We start from the raw sequence: 16,040 nt of genomic DNA on the forward strand, positions 1-16,040 counted from the left end.
ATCTCCAGACTTCAATTACCACAATTAAAGTCGAAAATGGCCCCTGATAAGAGAGAAAAGAAGCGCAAGGGTATGTTGATTGTCTCTTAGTGCTCATGAGGTTTTTCATTTTGATTAATCACATCTCAACAGCGCCCGCCGTCAGCGATCCGCCCGCCAAAAAGACCAAGAAGGTCGAGGCCAAAGCCGCCGAGGCCACCAAGAGCGATGCTCCCAAGCCAATTCTGAAGAAGAAGGAGAACGGCGCCGTAAAGGCCACCAAGACGAAGGCCGCCCCCAAGACCGATGGCGAGTCTGCTCGCCAAGTCAAGCCTCGCAAGCGCGCTTCCGACTTCCTCAGCGACGAGGAGAATGACGAGCCTGCCGCTCCCGCACCCAAGAAGGCCGCAAACAAGAAGTCTAAGAAAGAAGACACTGCTTCTGCCCCCGTTGCTAAGAAGGCTGCCGCCAAGGTCAAGAAGGTAGAGGTGCCTGCGGAGTCTGACGAGGACGATGAAGAAGAGGTCCTGTCTATGCCTTCGGAGAGCGAGGAGGAGATTGACGATGCCGAGGATGACCAGACCGCTGCTCTCATCAAGGGCTTTGAGAGCAGTGGCGACGAAGATGAGTCGGGCGACGAGGGCTTCAACCCCGATAAGCCTGTTCCCAAGATTCCCGACACCACGAAGGCACAGAAGAAGATCGCGAAGCAACAGAAGGGCAATGCCCCCGAGGAGCCTGGCACTGTCTACATTGGGTAAGAATTCGCTTGCATGTCTGTCTGTGGAATCACATACTAATAAGACCTTTCCAGTCGTATTCCCCACGGTTTCTACGAGCACCAGATGCGCGCCTATTTCTCCCAGTTCGGCGACATTACCCGTCTTCGTCTTTCTCGCAACCGCCTCACCGGCCGGTCCAAGCACTACGCATTCGTGGAATTCTCCTCCGTCACTGTTGCTAAGATTGTCGCCGAGACCATGGACAACTACTTGATGTACAGCCATATCCTGAAGTGCAAGTATGTTCCGGCGGAGCAGCTTCACCCCGAAGTCTGGAAGGGAGCCAACCGGCGATTCAAGAAGACTCCGTGGAACCGCATCGAGAAGAAGAGACTTGAGAAGGGCAAGAGCCGTGAGCAGTGGACCAAGCGCATTGACCAGGAGCAGCGCAAGCGCCAGGCCAAGGCCGACAAGCTCAAGGCTCTCGGCTACGAGATTGATCTGCCTCAGCTCAAGAGCGTGGATGATGTCCCTGTCCAGGAACCCAAGGCTATTGAGGCTTCCGAGACACCGGCTGAGGAGCCCGTGAAGGCCGTCGAGGCCCCCGTTGCCAATGAAGATACCCCCAAGGCCAAGAAGGGCAAGAAGGCGGACAAGGAGACACCCAAGCCGGAGTCTGCTGTGGAGTCGCCTGCGGCCACCAAGACCACGAAGAAGGTTAAGAAGGCTACCAAGACCAAGGCGTAATGGGTGTACAAAATTTGTTTTCGTATTTTTCTGTCACATAGCCTTTCTATGCATTTTGTTATGTTCCAGTAGTCTGGATGAAAAGAATTCCATAAAATGATTTACACTCCAACGCTTCCCGACCGTTTCCTTCTTTTATACCTAACAACGCATTGAACTAAGCAAGAGAAACGAGCAGTTCCAGCTCAAAAAGTCCTAGTCCCCATGTACACTAAACCCATCAACGTTGAAGCCAAGTCGAGTGCCAGTGTATACAATCACATGACCGCTTATCCAAACTGGACCTAGCTCTATCACATGACCCGAGCCCGACAAATAAAAAAATTAAAATTCCCACTTGCCCTTCCACTCTTCAACTCCTCGCTCAAAGAATCGCATTCAAAGCTTACACACAAAGAAGCTTGCTTCTTCTACCTCTTGCTTTGGGAGAAAGTCCCCGGACACCCTGCGCTTTGGTTCGCCAAAGTTGTCCAAGCCAGGCAATGCGGAAACGCGCCGCCATAGAAGCAATTCGATAGCGGCTTACTGCCCTACTCCCTCCCGGCTCTGCGCACCATCCGACGGCCTCGCCGGTCACAATGGGGTGTGTGTTTGGGGTCGGAGAGGGGAAGGGGGACATTCGTGTCTTCCTTGTATCGGGTTGCCTTTCGTCGTGGTTCGATAGTCATGCGATTGCCTTTCATTCTACGGAATGGGGTAACTCAATGGGGCTCATTCTTGAGGCGAGGAGTTCCTGTTCACTTTTTTCGAGTCTGTAGCTTATGGCAAAGCGGTGATGGGGTATGATTCCTGTCGCAGATGCCCTGTCGAAGGGGCCGGACTCTTTTGAACTTTTTTTTTTTAATTTCGCCTGCCATGAGCTTCCTTGTTCGCGTGATGATATACCAATCATAGAGTCAAGCCCTGAAACCCCCAAAGGGGGTTCTTGACGAGAAACGATTTATTCTATCTGATGAACAACATCCTTTCATAGCTTTTCTGCAGATACTATATGATACCCAATGAAATTTGAATATTATTTCTTGAATGCAATGGCTATGCTATACTCATTACAACGTAGACCTCCCACGCCTGATATTGTACACCAGAGCCTCGCAGGGCCATGTCATGTCTTCATCACTGCGTCTTCTTATCATCGCCGTTAGCCGGAATGGCATTGTTTTTCTGTCCAACAACCTGCACCAGCATTGCCCCCAAAACCTCGGCCACAACTCCGATGGTCGTCGCGCACACGTTGCTCCAGACTTGGATGCTCACGGAGCCTAGCGGTGCCCTCGGGAACGAGAGCACCCATTCAACGTAGTAGGGGAACCAGCCGGCGGGGAGAGCGAACACTGGGGTTTTCGAGTACCAGAATTGTAGGAAGATTTTCAGGCCGTTGGTGCTGAGCCAGCGGGCGATTTTGATGCTCCACTCGAACGAGGTTTTCTGGGCGGTAATCATCTTGTCTGTAGGGGAATACCGAGTCAGCTATATGTCTACACAGTACCCCGGTCAAGGTGATGCGTACTCATGTTTTCGTACTCCTCCATGGCCTTGTCGTGTCGTCGTCGAAGCTTCGCCCACTTCGCGAACTCGTCTTGCGAGCTGGTGCTGTTCATCTCGAGCTTCAGCTGGACGGCCTCACGCTTCTTTTTCTGCTGTTCGCGTGCATTTCGAGAGGTCGATGTCGGTATCTTCAGGTAGAGGAGCCATAACTAGATGTTGAAAAGGGCGCGAGTCAGTTGGAGCTATTCCGCGACGAATAACCAAGTCCTGGGGCTGGCCTATCCCGATTCCAACTCGGGATATTCGGGATATGACTGAACATACCAAGTTATCGATCGTAGACGCGCCGATCGTGTTGACCAGATAGATTGCGAGGTGGACAAAGAGGACCGTTAGAACGAGCGACAGCATGATGGCGGGGGTTGGACAAGGCGGCCGGGGGTGTTTGAGCTCGGTAGCGCGGGCTAAAGAGCCAGAAGCGGAGTGACAAGCCTCGTAGAGGTCTGGCCTGCCTGTGCGGTGTTTCGAAGAAGCACCTGTCGTCGCCGGGCTTCGCGGGTTGATGGCGAAATGACGTTCGGGCGATCTGGAAGGGTGAAGGTCCAGCGAGCCGCAGAGTTGCGTCTCCGCCTTTTTACATGCTCCTCCACACCCGCATTTCCTCCGATCTTCAGAGCTGACAACAACCCGAGTTCAAGGATCATGCTGCCCTGAAAGCTCTCTTAGAAAATTATCCTTGGCGATTCCTCGATTTATCCATGACGACCCCCGAAAATGCATTCCAGGACCTCGCTGGCGTCTTCTCTTCTCGAGACAACAAAGTGCTCGAGCTCGAGATCATTCCTTCCAGCTTAGAATCTTCATATCTCCAGGATGGAAACTCAATCGGAATCACCAAAAAGGCTCTGGTTCAAGCTTACACGGTCGCACGACAGCTTTTTATCAAGCGTCTAATGCCCATGTCCGAACATGACATTCGAGTCGAGCTGTCGGAAAAGAAGACCGATTCTGCAGCTTTGCCTGGATCAGTCATCACTGAAATCATGCTCCTGTTTGACTGTGAACATCTCACGGCATGTACTTGGCGGAAGCGCCGGCTGCTGGCAGCCGTGACGCGTTGCATGAAAGACACGGATCAGGCCTCGACGATACATTTGCTGGAAACGGAGTTGACGCTCATGGCGTCTTATCAATGCTCGCCACTGCATAGACATACTAAATCTCCGACGATGTGGTCCCACCGACTATGGGTGCTGGGTCAACTATTGCGGATTCAATCATTGAGTCGGGAAGCATTGTTGAGACTCGAGCGAGCAGAACTCGATATTGTTCTTCGTGCTGGAGAACTACACCCGAAGAACTACTATGCATTCAATTACATGCGGCAACTGCATCTTCTCCTTGCGAGCACATCTACGGATGTCAAAGACCGCTCACGCTGGACAGTTGATCTGGCCGGGATCTTGGTGAACCCGGTGCTGGACTGGTGTCTTGCTAATCCACGAGATATATCAGGTTGGGCATTTGAGAAATATATACTTGAGAATTTCCCTGACCAGGACATCCGAGCAGACACCATTGGTCGAGCTCTTCGCTTTGCGCGGGATGTCGGGTGGGAAGGGGAAAGCTTGTGGAGTTTTGTCGATCAGGCCGTCCGCCACTTTGACCTCGAGACCGTGGTCGACAATGTTCTGCGTCAGGATACACAGATCCCCGTATCGGAGCTTCCCGCAGGTCAATCTGGTTCGCCGAAATGGCCCTGGAAGAGTCGATTGGCCCGGGCGAGGGTTTATTGGGATTCTTACGGACAAAGCAATGATGTACAATAGTATCAATTCAAATTCCTTGATCAAAGAGGATTGATTTCAGGAGGTCTATCATGACTCGTATAATTTGTTCTCGCTATGGTTTTCACATGGGTATTTGCAGATGGGGAATGAACGCCTTGGGAGTCAACTGAACGCCTCGCTGGACACCGGCACAATAGTAACGCTAGAAAGGAGCCGGCCGGTCTAAGTCGTGTAGGCCTCTATTCGGCCGATATACCTTGCCTCATCGTACCCACAAAATGCCAATTGTATAGCCTGCCTGGTATTCACCTCGGCGTATATATTCCAATTCAGACCAGACCATTGAACTCGGAGGAAGAGAGGGCGAGATATATCGGGATGGGCGCATCGGGGTTATTTCTTTTTCCCGGCTGCTTCGGCTTGCCTTTTCTCGTCGGCTGTAAGGCAAAAGGGTCAGAATGCGTCGTCTCAATGACAATGAAATTGCGAAACTTACCCTTCTTCTGCTTCTCGCGCATAATGGCCGCTGCATCCTCCTTGGACTTCTGGTACTGCGTACCCGACATTGTGTTCTTATTCTTCTATTGGGGGAATCAACCATGTTAGAACCTGGCCTTGAAGATCAGGGGATATCAACGAACCGAACCAGCGGCCTTTTTCTGGGCCTTGGCCCGATCGGTATCGCGCTGATTACCCCGAGTCATGGTGTATTAAAGCGTAAGAGAGAGGGAAAGGGGCTCAGGGCTCTCAGGGCGGATGCGATCGGGGGTGGAAGAGGAAAAAAAAGTCGGCGGGGGCGGGGCCTTCATCGCCGGCGTTAAATGCAGAAAAGCCTCAGTCCGCGGGCGAATCAGCGCCTCCCGTGGCAAGGAACTTCTTTCAGCTTCCATGCCTCAATTTGGGAAGATAAGATGCTATTCAGCATTCTCCAGTCTATCGACACTGATTAATATTAAGCCCGGAAAAGAAACAATTTTGCCAGGTGCTTGGAGAATCAACTTGACTGGGCGCGTGAACAGCGGCATTTGTTTCACGCCTCGGTCCGATCCCCAGACTCATGAGTGTATGGGGATACATGTGTATTGCTGGAGGTGTTAGTGTGAAATCTAGGAAGAATAGAAACAGATACCAGAACAACTATAAATAACAGTATTTATAAGATGAATCATTAATTTTGTACGTCTGAAATAGGAAAGGCGCGGAGAAATTATGCATTTGAGGGTCACGTAACCCCCAGGAATATGGGGGTCCTTATATCAAAGATTTCATCAAAAGCTGCCTATCAAAAAACCCACTCACGCCAGCTACTTAATATGCGTGATGTTAACCCTGCGGAGCTTTATCGACGTTTCCGGGCAATGAGGCCTTATGGACTCTCGCTCCGGACCTGGATTCTCGTCTTGATTTCCGTCGGCGTATCCATTGCCATTGCCGCCTGGTTGACGCCCACTGGAAATTATTCGCACATTGGGTACACCGGTTCCGTCATGACCAAGGCGCACCATGAAGCTCAGGATCTGCCTGTTGGTACGTGATTGGATCCCCTATAACAAGAGAGAGAGATCATCTAACGAAAAGAGAACAGTCGACCGCATCTTGGAGTTCCAAACTGTTGAACATTTCCTTTCATTCCTGGGGGGCAGCCAACTCCCTAATGGTACCCAACCGGCAGCACCCCATATCACGGCAGAGGAACTGTCTCTTCTCGATGGTCCTTGTCCCCTTATCTCAACCGGTGAATCCATCCTGGACCGGATAGCGATCCGCATTGGTTCCGAGGAGGACTCCAGCCGCCTGACCATCGTTGGCAAAAACATCCAATCCATGAAAACTCGTCTCTGGGAAGGCATTCATCCAATGTCAGAGGAACGCTGGGTTGAGAAACAACTCTCTAAACCTGACAATTTCGTCTTCGCATGTCAGCACCTCACAGCCGTCATCGCGGTCTTCCAGTACTTGAATGAGGCCACAGTGCGCTGTCATCTACGCGATACATTCAATCTTATCCATAATGAGTGGACACTTGCGAGCGAGATGCTGAACAGTCTACGAGACGAGTCCGGCTTGCCACGTGTTGATCTCGCCGCTTTGTGGACCCTATACATGACTGCTCATTACGAAGTTATGACTGAGCGTGCGCATCGTTGGGTCATCGATCATGTCAAAGAGCTTCGTGCACCGATCATGGCTGCCCTTAAGGACCATGTACCTCTTGTCGAGGAAAATGGCGACAGGTTGGGGGAGCCGGATGCGGCGCAGTGGAAGTTTACGAATCGGCTGCATGAGCTCGTGGAAATTGCAGCTAATGCGGATTACATTATCCTTATGCCTATGGATGGGTATAATGGGTATGTGCCAACGCAGACGGAGCAGAGTGGATCTAATGGGTTATTTGCTCTCGATTGGCGACAGCGGGAAGAAGCTTACGGAGAAATGTTGAAGTTGTCTACCCGAAGGACAGTTGTGCAATTAATGATGGAGGATATGATGACCAATGGGGATTTAAAGCTCCTGCAAGAGACATCTGGAGAGGAGTTTTATCGCTTGATCTGGGCGCAGGTGAAGGCTCAGGACCAGATCAGAGAGGATATGCGAAGTGCGTCGGCAGGGCCTCTTCTCCAGGAGCCGTGGGTCAATGAACTAAATGCTGTTCAATTTGATCAAGAGGTCGAGGAGGAAGGGAGAGCAATTTCCCTTGCTGTTTATCGGCTCACTTATGGACAGACGGATGAGGAATGGAGTGAATTTGTGAAGATGTTTGAAGAGCACAGTCAGAATTGGGGCTTAGGACTGGAGGGAAGTGACCAGTTGAAGGGTTTTCTAAAGTTCGAGTGGATTGATGGGAGGAAGGCTGGAATCCCTGCAGGTGACCTTGAAGGTGCCAAAAGGTATGCTTTTTCTCGATTTATAGGGTTCAAATCTAACAATCATGCAGGAACTATAATGAGCTCTTAGGGCTCGCCAAAGATGAAGATCAGGAATGCCTGAAAGTGAAGAATATCATCCTCGTCATTGATGCCGCATCTTATGCTTCATACACAACAGACATCTATCGGCCCACGTCAAGGATATTGAATCCCGGTGATTTCACGGGCTTCGTTGTTGCCGTCGACCTAGAATACAATCCTGACCTAGGTCTCTCGAGACCTGACGAGTCGCCAGGATACACCGGGGAAATGAGAATTCTGGGAAGTCTTGTGTGGTGTGATGTTGTCGCGCAGCTGGTGGCTCAATCGATCGGGCTCCATGATTTGTGGCCGTTGGCTTCTGATCATCCCAACCAAGTTTACACCGGACCAACAGTGCCGCTGGAGGTTGTTGCTTTGCGAGAAACAAAATGTCGCGCAGTGCATTCTGCTCGTGAAGGCTATGGGGGATATTGAAGGGCCGTTTGATCGATCTCACGCGTTCTCATTTCACACTATGCATATGCACCTCATCCCCTATCATTTCAATGAGCTTGGTGCGGGGAATTTTTCCTTTTTTTTCATCATTATTTTTACAGTGGCCAATATAGAAAGGGTTTCCGCTAAGTTGTGATGTAACGGGAAACGGAAAAGTAAGATCGAACCCAGAGACTACCATAGAGCCATAACAGGTGATAAACAAGTGCCCCCGTGCCCCCTGTTACAACAATCCGGCAGTTTACGATACACCAATCAGACCACATGGGTATTTCTTGGTCATTCCAAAAGTAGTTTAGTGGTCTTAGCATTAGAGCTTGAGAAACAATGAAAGAGTGAAGGTGGTGACACCGTCTCCTGGAAATACTGTACTCTGGAAGATTTGAATGTGTCCAAGGGTATCAGGTGTGGAGCAAGCCAGAAGTTCCTTAGGTTCGGCGCTTGCAGTAGAACGGGAGCTAACAAGCACGCGCCCGAGTACGGGGTGTCGGTTTCACCACCAACGATCATCGGCACCCGTCAGCCACTAATTATCCTATTGTGAAGGGCAGTCGAGAACATAATAAAGCCATGTCCACTTTGAGCCTAGTGAATCGGGCCGCCGATTCAATTCCTAATCTCTGCACTTAAACTATGCCAATCACTGCCTAGAACCTAATTTTGAAACCATTCATGCCTGAAGAAAGCCTGTTCGGTCCCTAAAGCGGCTCCCTGATAACCACTCCTTTGTCTCGTTGTGCATCACTTGCCTTCTGAGGATTGTTTCAGGTGCTATTCATAGGGGTCTCCCATTGTCGCCCATTGTCGACCACCCAGGCGCCGTAAATAGGTGTGAATGGAGTAGATATTCTCAGCCGCCTCTTCTTTTCCTTTTCCTTATGATCTTTCTTCTTGACACTTCCCCGAGTTGACCTCGCTTCTTTTGTTCGCTTCTTCTTTTATCTGAGACTTCAAGCTTTCTGCTGGCCGGTTGCTTCCTTCCCTCTCTTAATCCTAGACGCCGCCGCTTCCAAGTCTACTTTTATCTATACCGCTTTTACAATCTCTTCTTTCTGCGGATTTAGAGACTGCCAGGAATCATGATGGTGAAGCTCAGAGAGTCCTTGGCTGGTCCAGGGTACGTGATTCTGAATGCCATCCGTGTCATCAATATCATCGTCTTTCTCGACACGATCGCCGCCTGCGCCGTGATGCTGGCCAAAATCAACATGTTGAATGGCTTCTTCTTCTTTCAAGCCGTAACCCACGCCGTGGTTGCGCTTATCAGCAGTGAGTAGCAACCTGCGATGCCCGAGGGGCACGCGCTAACAACACATAGTTTTCCTCATCCTTTCTGAGCTCCCTGTTTTCCGGGGCTACTTCAACCGCAACTGGCCTCTATTCGGCGAAGATGCGGGTTTCATCGCACTTGCGGGCATCATGATGATCCTGGGAATAGCCACGCTGGGCAACCTGAACATAGAGGCCATGAGCCAGACGTCTCTGGGGCTGGCATTCTGGCGGATCGTGATTTCGGCGGGTATCCTGGCCATGGTCATGAGCGTGATCAACATCTTGACTGTAAGTCGACCTTGATCTTGCAACAACAATAATACTAATTCGGTTCTCAGACTTTCATCTTCACCGACCGCAAGCAGGGTGTCAGCGCTCGCCACGTCCGAGCATACGGTGCCGTTGCTCCGCAGAAGGTGCTCAGCCGATCCATCAGCGGAACCAGCAGCCGCCGGTCGCTGTCACTCCAACTCAGCTTGAAGCGTGAAGAGGGCCTTCCGAGCTACTCGCCGCAGCCTGCCTTCAAACGTATGACCAATCGGTTCTCGCGCTTCCCTCTGAAGATCTCGAGTCCCATGAGGAACAACAATAACGGCAATACCCACCTCGCTCCAGGCCATCCCGCAAACGATGACGCTTCGTCCAGTTACTCTCGAGACACTGCTGGGGTCACGATCCCAGATCTCACGCACCACCCGGCAATGTACTCGAACCAGGTTTAGCTACTCGCGGCGCGCACCAGGGAAAGGCTTAGGCGTTGGCATTTCGGGAGGGGGATATGGCAATTTCGGGCTCGGATTCCTCGAGCATTGTAAACGGATTGCATCTACTCTTCACTAGTTCTGTTGTATTGATTAGCCGGCGCGTTTTTTTTTTCTTTTCAATGAGACCCATGTTTATGATTAAAGTAAGCAGAACGACGTGGGCCAATAAAACCAAGACCAAGTAGAAAGAGAGATTGTAGGTTTTAAGGACGAAGTCTAGACGCCTTAGCCATTGAAGATGGTAGATATGAGAAGAAGAAGGAGGGAGGAGTTGGTGAAAGGAGAGTGTTGACCCGGGGCCGTTGGAAGTATAACCGCCCCGTCGCCCCAGTCCCGCACCGCTTTTGGCCCCGGCGCGCTGATGCTACGTGTTGATGGTCGTTCCACCCATTCCCCTCCACCTCCGTGAACTGACGTTCAGCAACCAATCTACCAGGTTCCAATGAGGCAGGAGTCCTTTTGCTGGCTGCAGACATGGCTGGAATCGAAATCTCTTGGGGAACGTACGTGGTCAACCTCCGCAATCCGCTCCGCATTCTCTAACCGCCAGCAGCGTCAAGTCGCTCCTCATCTTCTTCGGTCCCATCATCCTCCCTCGCCTGATTAATGCCTACCGTGGCCTCCGCGTGTCCATTGCGAGTCGCCCGCCCGCGTGCTCACTGTCCGCTGCCGCCAGTCGATCGCTGAACGTCCTGTTCGCAAGCATCGTCTTATTTTTCGTCCTCAGCTTGCCCTTTAACCCCCATGCCCCCGAACCCAACATCTTCTCATTGACGCGGTCGCGGATCAATACCCCAACTGATGTCATCTTCCACCGACTCATGAGGCTCCGGCCCGGTAACCTCTTGACCGAAACCGACACGCTGCTTCGCGACAAGCTTACCTCGGTTGCCGCCCGCAAAGTGTACCTTACGTTCGGACCCGATGCCTTGACCTCGTGCCAATTCTGCTCTTTCGAAAACCTCAACTCATACCTTATCTACTATCTACCGTTCAACGTGCTTCTGCCGCACCTGGCGCATCTTCTGATCCTGGGCGTAGCTACATCCGCAACCTTTGGGGGCCGGGAAGCTGGCCGCTGGCGTACCAAGTTCACATTTGCCGGCCTGGCGTTGGCAGCTCTTGATCTTTGGATTGTGACTACGTATGATGCACTCCAATCGGCTTCTCCCGCCGTGCGGGCTGGGCAGCGACCTCCTTCTGGCCTCTACTACCTTATTACCTTGTTGCGGCCGCTGGCATTCGCGCTCTGTGACGCAGCATGTTCGCTAATTATCTACCTCTCGGCGACCAACCGATTCTTCTTTAAACCGCCGTCTTCGGTAGATCAGCTTGATAATGCGGTCTCCGCGGCCCTGACGCAGTTGACGAGTGCCAACGCCAAGCTTCACGCCTCGAGTGTGGCTCGCAATGCGGTTGTCCGAGATAGGGCCCTGAAGGGTCGCGACGATGCCTACTGGCAGACCGTGGCTGCGGCGGAGAACCCGAACCGAAGCGCACCCACGGAGCAGGGAGACGAGAACTTGACCGTGATTAACAATATCTGGGACGAAGAAGAAGTGGCTCGAGCCGTGTCGCGGGCGATGGCAGGCCAGGGAGGAGTGGATTTGGCGCAGCTGGGGATGAATGCGAACGAATTTGTGCGCGGGGTGACGGAAGGTTTGGAGTGACGCATTTGTATAGATATCAACAACCAAAATTAGACACAATTGGACTCGAGCACTCTCTCAAGCTTGGACCCTGTAAACCAACGCCCTTTTACACCCACTCCAATCTTAATTCAATATCGCCACATTCATTCAGATGAGGCGGTGTGGAGCGTCGATCATCATGTGTTGAAAGGACTTGAAACGAGTTCACCGTTTCCCCCCTCACTCGCTTCGCTGCACAACGTGGGATTCGCCCTTTGTTTTCGGTCTTTTCTTTTCGTCTGATCTTCCACCGATCTTGAACATAAGATCAAGGGGAAATACTAAGATCAACGACCAAGCCAATTAAAAAGTGTCCGCGCGGTGGCCTCGCCCATGAGGTTTCCAGGCCCATCCCGCTCCTCAGATTAATTAGTGCCGAGACCCAACCCTCGCCTTTTCTTCCGCGACCCTCTCCGCTCCGCTTTCCTCCCCAACACATCTCTGTTGTTCTCTTTACCACACTGTCATGTCTAAAGAGACCGCTGCGCCTGCGCAGTCGGCGCCGGAACTCTATGTTTCCAGCCCGGGACGGCCACCCAAGGAGACCACGTTCCGAGAATGGGTGGTTGTCAACCAAATCGGTAAGATATCAACCAACAATACCATCCCATGTTTTGCAGCCCAGAAGGCACTCGACCCGCAGCTGTCCGCGCGGCTTCTTCCAGGTAGCTTCGGCATGAAAAATACCTTCCCTCGGCTAACGCTTGTCTCCGCGCTGCAGGAATCTCGCTGACCATCCTGGCCATGCTACTGGCTCTTCACAACCTCTACCCCTCCCTCCGCCCCTATACCCAACCTTTCTTCGAGCTTTCATACTACGACTCCGCTGCAAACTCATACGTTCAGGGCTGGGACGATGTCTACTTCGTCGCCAGCGCCGTCCTGGCGCTCACCGCAATCCGCGCAATTGCGATTGAATGGATACTCCAGCCATTGGCTCGCTGCGCCGGCCTGAAACGAAAGGGCTCGGTTCGTCTTGCAGAGCAGGGCTGGCAAGCTCTCTACTACGGCTTTATCTGGGGCGTGGGATTGGTACGTGCTTTCTGCGGGACAGTGTGCAGAAGGAATGTGTATGGCTGACTCGCTCCGTGCCTCTATATAGTATTTGTGGAAGAACTCTCACTACTGGTTCGATTTCGGCGCCATCTGGGACCAGTGGCCCGCTCGCCCGCTCTCGGGTCTCATGAAGTGGTATCTCCTCGTGGAGCTGTCTTTCCTCATTCAGCAGATCTTCGTCATCCACGTGGAGGAAAGGCGGAAGGACCACTACCAGATGCTGTCTCACCACATCATTACCAGCACTCTTCTGAGCTCGGCCTATATCTACGGATTCTACAATGTGTCCAACGTGGTGCTGTGCTTGATGGACATTGTCGATTTCCTGCTTCCTGTATGTTGATCACTACATGGATGAGACGATTTGTCTTGCTAACATACTTTCGATAGTCGGCCAAGATTCTGAAGTACCTGAAGTTCCAGAACGCCTGCAATGTCGCCTTTGGCATCTTCATGTCGACATGGTTCGTCACACGGCACATTCTCTATAATGTGCTCACCTGGTCCATCCTCAAGAACATTCCTGCCAAGATGCCCTACGGCTGCTACTCTGGCGGCGAGTTGACCAGCACCAACGGCTATCCCAATGCCCTTGCATACATGTTCGCGCCTTTCCGTAGCTTGGAGAACCCCATCTGCATGAACGGCACCATCAAGTGGATCTTCCTATCCTTCCTCATATCTCTGCAGGTGCTTTCCATCGTCTGGTTCGCTATGATTGTCCGTGTCGCATACGGTGTAATTTGCACCGGTGCCGCAGATGACTCCCGCAGTGACGAGGAGGATGAGGTTGAAGCCAACATCGAAGATGCAACTAACGGTTCCGTACGGCTGGCCGCTAAGGAAAGCGTTAGTGCTACTCCCGTCGTCAACGACACCGCCCCTGGCCTAGACGGCCGCCGGTCCAACGGAGCCGCTTCCATGCGTGCCCGGGGCCGGGGCAGGGTTCCTTTCGACCAGAGTGACCGCAAAGCTCTCTTGGGTCGTATTGGATGCGATAAGCCTACCTAGACGGCAGGCTTCGTTCAACTCCTTTTTCCTTCATTCACGAATCCACTTCATGACCTGTATTTACTGGCATGCCGTGACGTCTGCTTATTCATTGTTTTCCCTGCCTGCGATGCGCGCCTATGTCTTAACCCCCTTTAGCTGCTTCTGCTAGTTAGGATAAGGTGTGGGCTGCGACTGATGAAAATGAAGTGCTCGACTCATGATTTTCTTTGATTTTCGTACTCGTGTGCCCGCATGCCTCCTTGCCAGGCCCTATATCCATGCGTTTTCTGTTTTTCTGTCTGTGTCTAGTTCTGGCCTGGATTGGAGGGCTCGGGCTGTGCTTTCTCTTGCGTTCGTCCATATTCCGATTAGAGATCCAGACCATAATACCCAACGGATGCGTTTGAAATTCTTTAATTAAGCTCTACGTATGGTTGAGCTTCTTCATCCTGCATGCATTGGCGTGGCCAATCATTTTAGTTTGCGGTAACACGCTTACTCGTATGAGTCTTTCAGTGGCTGGTGGCCTGGGACCCTGCATTTTTAGCGTAGAAATCCCTGCTATTTCAAATGAAAACGGTTCAGGATATCCTCGGCTTGTTGCCTGATGTGTCTCGTAATGGTTTGTCTTCAAATTGTCCAATTCCCAATCAGACCATTAAAAGGATGATATACCAGCTCATATCGGACCTGTATTGTCACTAGTCCTGTCATTCTCAAATGCCCTTATGCAGCGCTTTTAGTATGATCAGCAACTGGCATAATCCCCAATTGGAATTAAGAAGGTACATCATGAGCTTGGAAAACTACAAGTTTCGCAAATGCCTAATACAGCAAGGAAGCCACTACAGAACACGGCCTATAGCCTGTGAGAGTGGCAGGTCCCCCTTGAAGGCCTAGCGAGTGGTATCCTTAGATTGGCTTGAGCACGTTTCAGGTCATTTCATACATAGATCATTAATTTCATAGAGCTCCTATCCAGTCTTTACCCGCCTGTATCTCTCAACTTCGCCAAGGCAGCCATGACACCCTCACTCATCTCTTCTTGCAGCTGTGGCTCATTCGTGGAGTATTCAAGGGCGGAGGCAGGAGCTGTTCTACGGCTCTCTTCCAACACGGCACGTAGTACCTCTTCATCCTCGTCCATGTCTGCATCTTGCGGCCTGCGAGACACCGGCGTCCCGCTCTGACTTTTGGATGCAGTTGTCGTGGCTTTCTTGGTTGCCTCAACCCTGAAATCCTCCCTGACGGCGTTGCACCATTGTTGAACCTTTTTCTCACCCCACCCAGGTACGGCGCTGAGCACCTCTGGCGGCGCGTTCACGGCATTTTGCAAGCTTCCAAATGTGGAGATCAGACTTGCCGCATCTGACTTGTTGATGGTCCTTGGTGTTGTAACGAATTCTACCAGTGACTCCTTGTATGATTGGGCTTGTTGGGCGCGAATCGCCGTGGGCTGTGCATATTCCGATGACTTGAAGAGTTCGAGGTAGTGTGCGGCTTCCGGGGCGGACCAGCAAAGGAATAAAGTAAGATTGTTGATTATGGATGTCTTTGATAGCTCTTTTAGGGCGTCTTCATGATTAGGAATGTCGACCATGACCAGCACGACGCGCAGGTTGTATTTGCCCGCCAGGAGTCGGACTCGGGAATAGATGTATTCGGGATGTAGACGATGATATTTCAGGGAAAGGAAGAGAGCACATGTCGTTGTGCCGATAACATAGTCGGCAGGAATATCGGCGTACTCCCAAGGAAGGAGTTTGATATGATTTAAGATTGGATTGCCCTTCTGTCGCGTGGACACGAGGATCGCCGAGGGACCGGGTCGGTTTGGAAGGGCTTGGGGTTTCGGTTGTTGGACTTTGTATTGATTTGTGGATGACCTCGGTGTCGCAGGAGTAGATGACCCAGCATTGGCTCCGCTCTCCGAACGAGAGCCAGAGTCGCCTCCAGATCGATTATCCATGGTGGCAGTTGAGCTGCATTTGATAAAGCTCGCGCCTTATCAGCCCGCCCAGACCAGCATTCACCGCCTGGGATCCGCAACAGCGTTTTTCTGCCGCCAATTTTTTTGCGCCTCTCAACTTTGCTTGACTTTCGTTTACACCAAGTCCAACCTTTGCGAATTTTT

The 16,040-nt window shown here is 51.7% G+C and overlaps 8 protein-coding genes across 8 annotated transcripts; 5 read left to right on the top strand and 3 right to left on the bottom strand.

Moving 5' to 3' along the window:
- Positions 1–36: 36 nt before the first annotated feature.
- On the top strand, positions 37–1,448 carry N7498_010109 (RNA-binding protein; the record flags this gene model as incomplete). The annotated part of the gene is made up of 3 exons (XM_058457165.1): positions 37–70; positions 133–736; positions 794–1,448. 3 exons carry the CDS (start codon positions 37–39, stop codon positions 1,446–1,448), a joined length of 1,293 nt encoding a protein of 430 aa, XP_058304064.1.
- A 1,116-nt stretch (positions 1,449–2,564) lies between these two features.
- On the bottom strand, positions 2,565–3,347 carry N7498_010110 (guided entry of tail-anchored proteins factor 1; the record flags this gene model as incomplete). Its single annotated transcript, XM_058457166.1, has 3 exons — positions 2,565–2,896; positions 2,959–3,145; positions 3,261–3,347. 3 exons carry the CDS (start codon positions 3,345–3,347, stop codon positions 2,565–2,567), a joined length of 606 nt encoding a protein of 201 aa, XP_058304065.1.
- Positions 3,348–3,694: 347 nt separating this feature from the next.
- Positions 3,695–4,765, top strand: N7498_010111 (uncharacterized protein; the record flags this gene model as incomplete). Its single annotated transcript, XM_058457167.1, has 1 exon — positions 3,695–4,765. One exon carries the CDS (start codon positions 3,695–3,697, stop codon positions 4,763–4,765), a length of 1,071 nt encoding a protein of 356 aa, XP_058304066.1.
- Positions 4,766–5,062: 297 nt separating this feature from the next.
- On the bottom strand, positions 5,063–5,430 carry N7498_010112 (4F5 domain protein; the record flags this gene model as incomplete). Its single annotated transcript, XM_058457168.1, has 3 exons — positions 5,063–5,163; positions 5,223–5,307; positions 5,368–5,430. The coding sequence occupies 3 exons, from the start codon at positions 5,428–5,430 to the stop codon at positions 5,120–5,122; spliced, it is 192 nt and encodes a 63-aa protein (XP_058304067.1). The 3' UTR covers positions 5,063–5,119.
- Positions 5,431–6,039: 609 nt separating this feature from the next.
- N7498_010113 (uncharacterized protein) lies at positions 6,040–8,109 on the top strand (the record flags this gene model as incomplete). Its single annotated transcript, XM_058457169.1, has 3 exons — positions 6,040–6,253; positions 6,312–7,614; positions 7,662–8,109. 3 exons carry the CDS (start codon positions 6,040–6,042, stop codon positions 8,107–8,109), a joined length of 1,965 nt encoding a protein of 654 aa, XP_058304068.1.
- A 1,100-nt stretch (positions 8,110–9,209) lies between these two features.
- Positions 9,210–11,836, top strand: N7498_010114 (uncharacterized protein; the record flags this gene model as incomplete). The annotated part of the gene is made up of 6 exons (XM_058457170.1): positions 9,210–9,399; positions 9,449–9,690; positions 9,741–10,118; positions 10,498–10,546; positions 10,603–10,669; positions 10,720–11,836. 6 exons carry the CDS (start codon positions 9,210–9,212, stop codon positions 11,834–11,836), a joined length of 2,043 nt encoding a protein of 680 aa, XP_058304069.1.
- Positions 11,837–12,323: 487 nt separating this feature from the next.
- Positions 12,324–13,924, top strand: N7498_010115 (uncharacterized protein; the record flags this gene model as incomplete). The annotated part of the gene is made up of 4 exons (XM_058457171.1): positions 12,324–12,438; positions 12,579–12,889; positions 12,960–13,247; positions 13,304–13,924. 4 exons carry the CDS (start codon positions 12,324–12,326, stop codon positions 13,922–13,924), a joined length of 1,335 nt encoding a protein of 444 aa, XP_058304070.1.
- A 967-nt stretch (positions 13,925–14,891) lies between these two features.
- Positions 14,892–15,875, bottom strand: N7498_010116 (DNA repair protein RAD10; the record flags this gene model as incomplete). Its single annotated transcript, XM_058457172.1, has 1 exon — positions 14,892–15,875. One exon carries the CDS (start codon positions 15,873–15,875, stop codon positions 14,892–14,894), a length of 984 nt encoding a protein of 327 aa, XP_058304071.1.
- Between the last annotated feature and the right edge of the window lie 165 nt (positions 15,876–16,040).

The sequence above is a fragment of the Penicillium cinerascens genome (genome assembly GCF_028974065.1).
Source record: "Penicillium cinerascens strain IBT 15544 chromosome Unknown scaffold_4_segment0_segment1, whole genome shotgun sequence".
In the NCBI taxonomy this organism is placed as follows: Eukaryota; Fungi; Ascomycota; class Eurotiomycetes; order Eurotiales; family Aspergillaceae; genus Penicillium; species Penicillium cinerascens.